The 270-nt window shown below is 62.6% G+C and overlaps 1 protein-coding gene across 1 annotated transcript in view; it reads left to right on the top strand.

Annotated features, from left to right (window-relative positions):
- Window positions 1-5: 5 nt before the first annotated feature.
- The window catches only part of LOC104162945 (beta-4C adrenergic receptor-like), a gene marked incomplete at both ends in the record, with an annotated part of 645 nt that continues 380 nt past the window's right edge, over window positions 6-270 (top strand). The window contains one exon of the mRNA XM_009701794.1: window positions 6-263. Coding sequence (XP_009700096.1) covers window positions 6-263 — 258 coding nt within the window. The remainder of the gene's footprint in view (window positions 264-270) is intronic.

Raw genomic sequence — 270 nt, 5'->3', positions numbered from 1 at the left:
TCGCCGTGGATCGCTACCTCGCCATCACGTCGCCGCTGCAGTACGAGGCGCTGGTGACCAAGGGCAGGGCACGGACTGTGGTGTGCCTGGTGTGGGCCATCTCTGCCTTCATCTCCTTCCTGCCCATCATGAACCACTGGTGGCGGGACGGGGCGGATGAGCAGGCGGTGCGCTGCTACGATGACCCGCGTTGCTGCGACTTTGTCACCAACATGACCTATGCCATCGTCTCCTCCACCATCTCCTTCTACGTGCCCCTGCTCGTCATGA

This window comes from Cariama cristata, unplaced genomic scaffold (genome assembly GCF_000690535.1).
Source record: "Cariama cristata isolate BGI_N322 unplaced genomic scaffold, ASM69053v1 scaffold35356, whole genome shotgun sequence".
Classification (NCBI taxonomy): Eukaryota; Metazoa; Chordata; class Aves; order Cariamiformes; family Cariamidae; genus Cariama; species Cariama cristata.
This window is presented reverse-complemented; position numbering and strand designations above follow the sequence as displayed.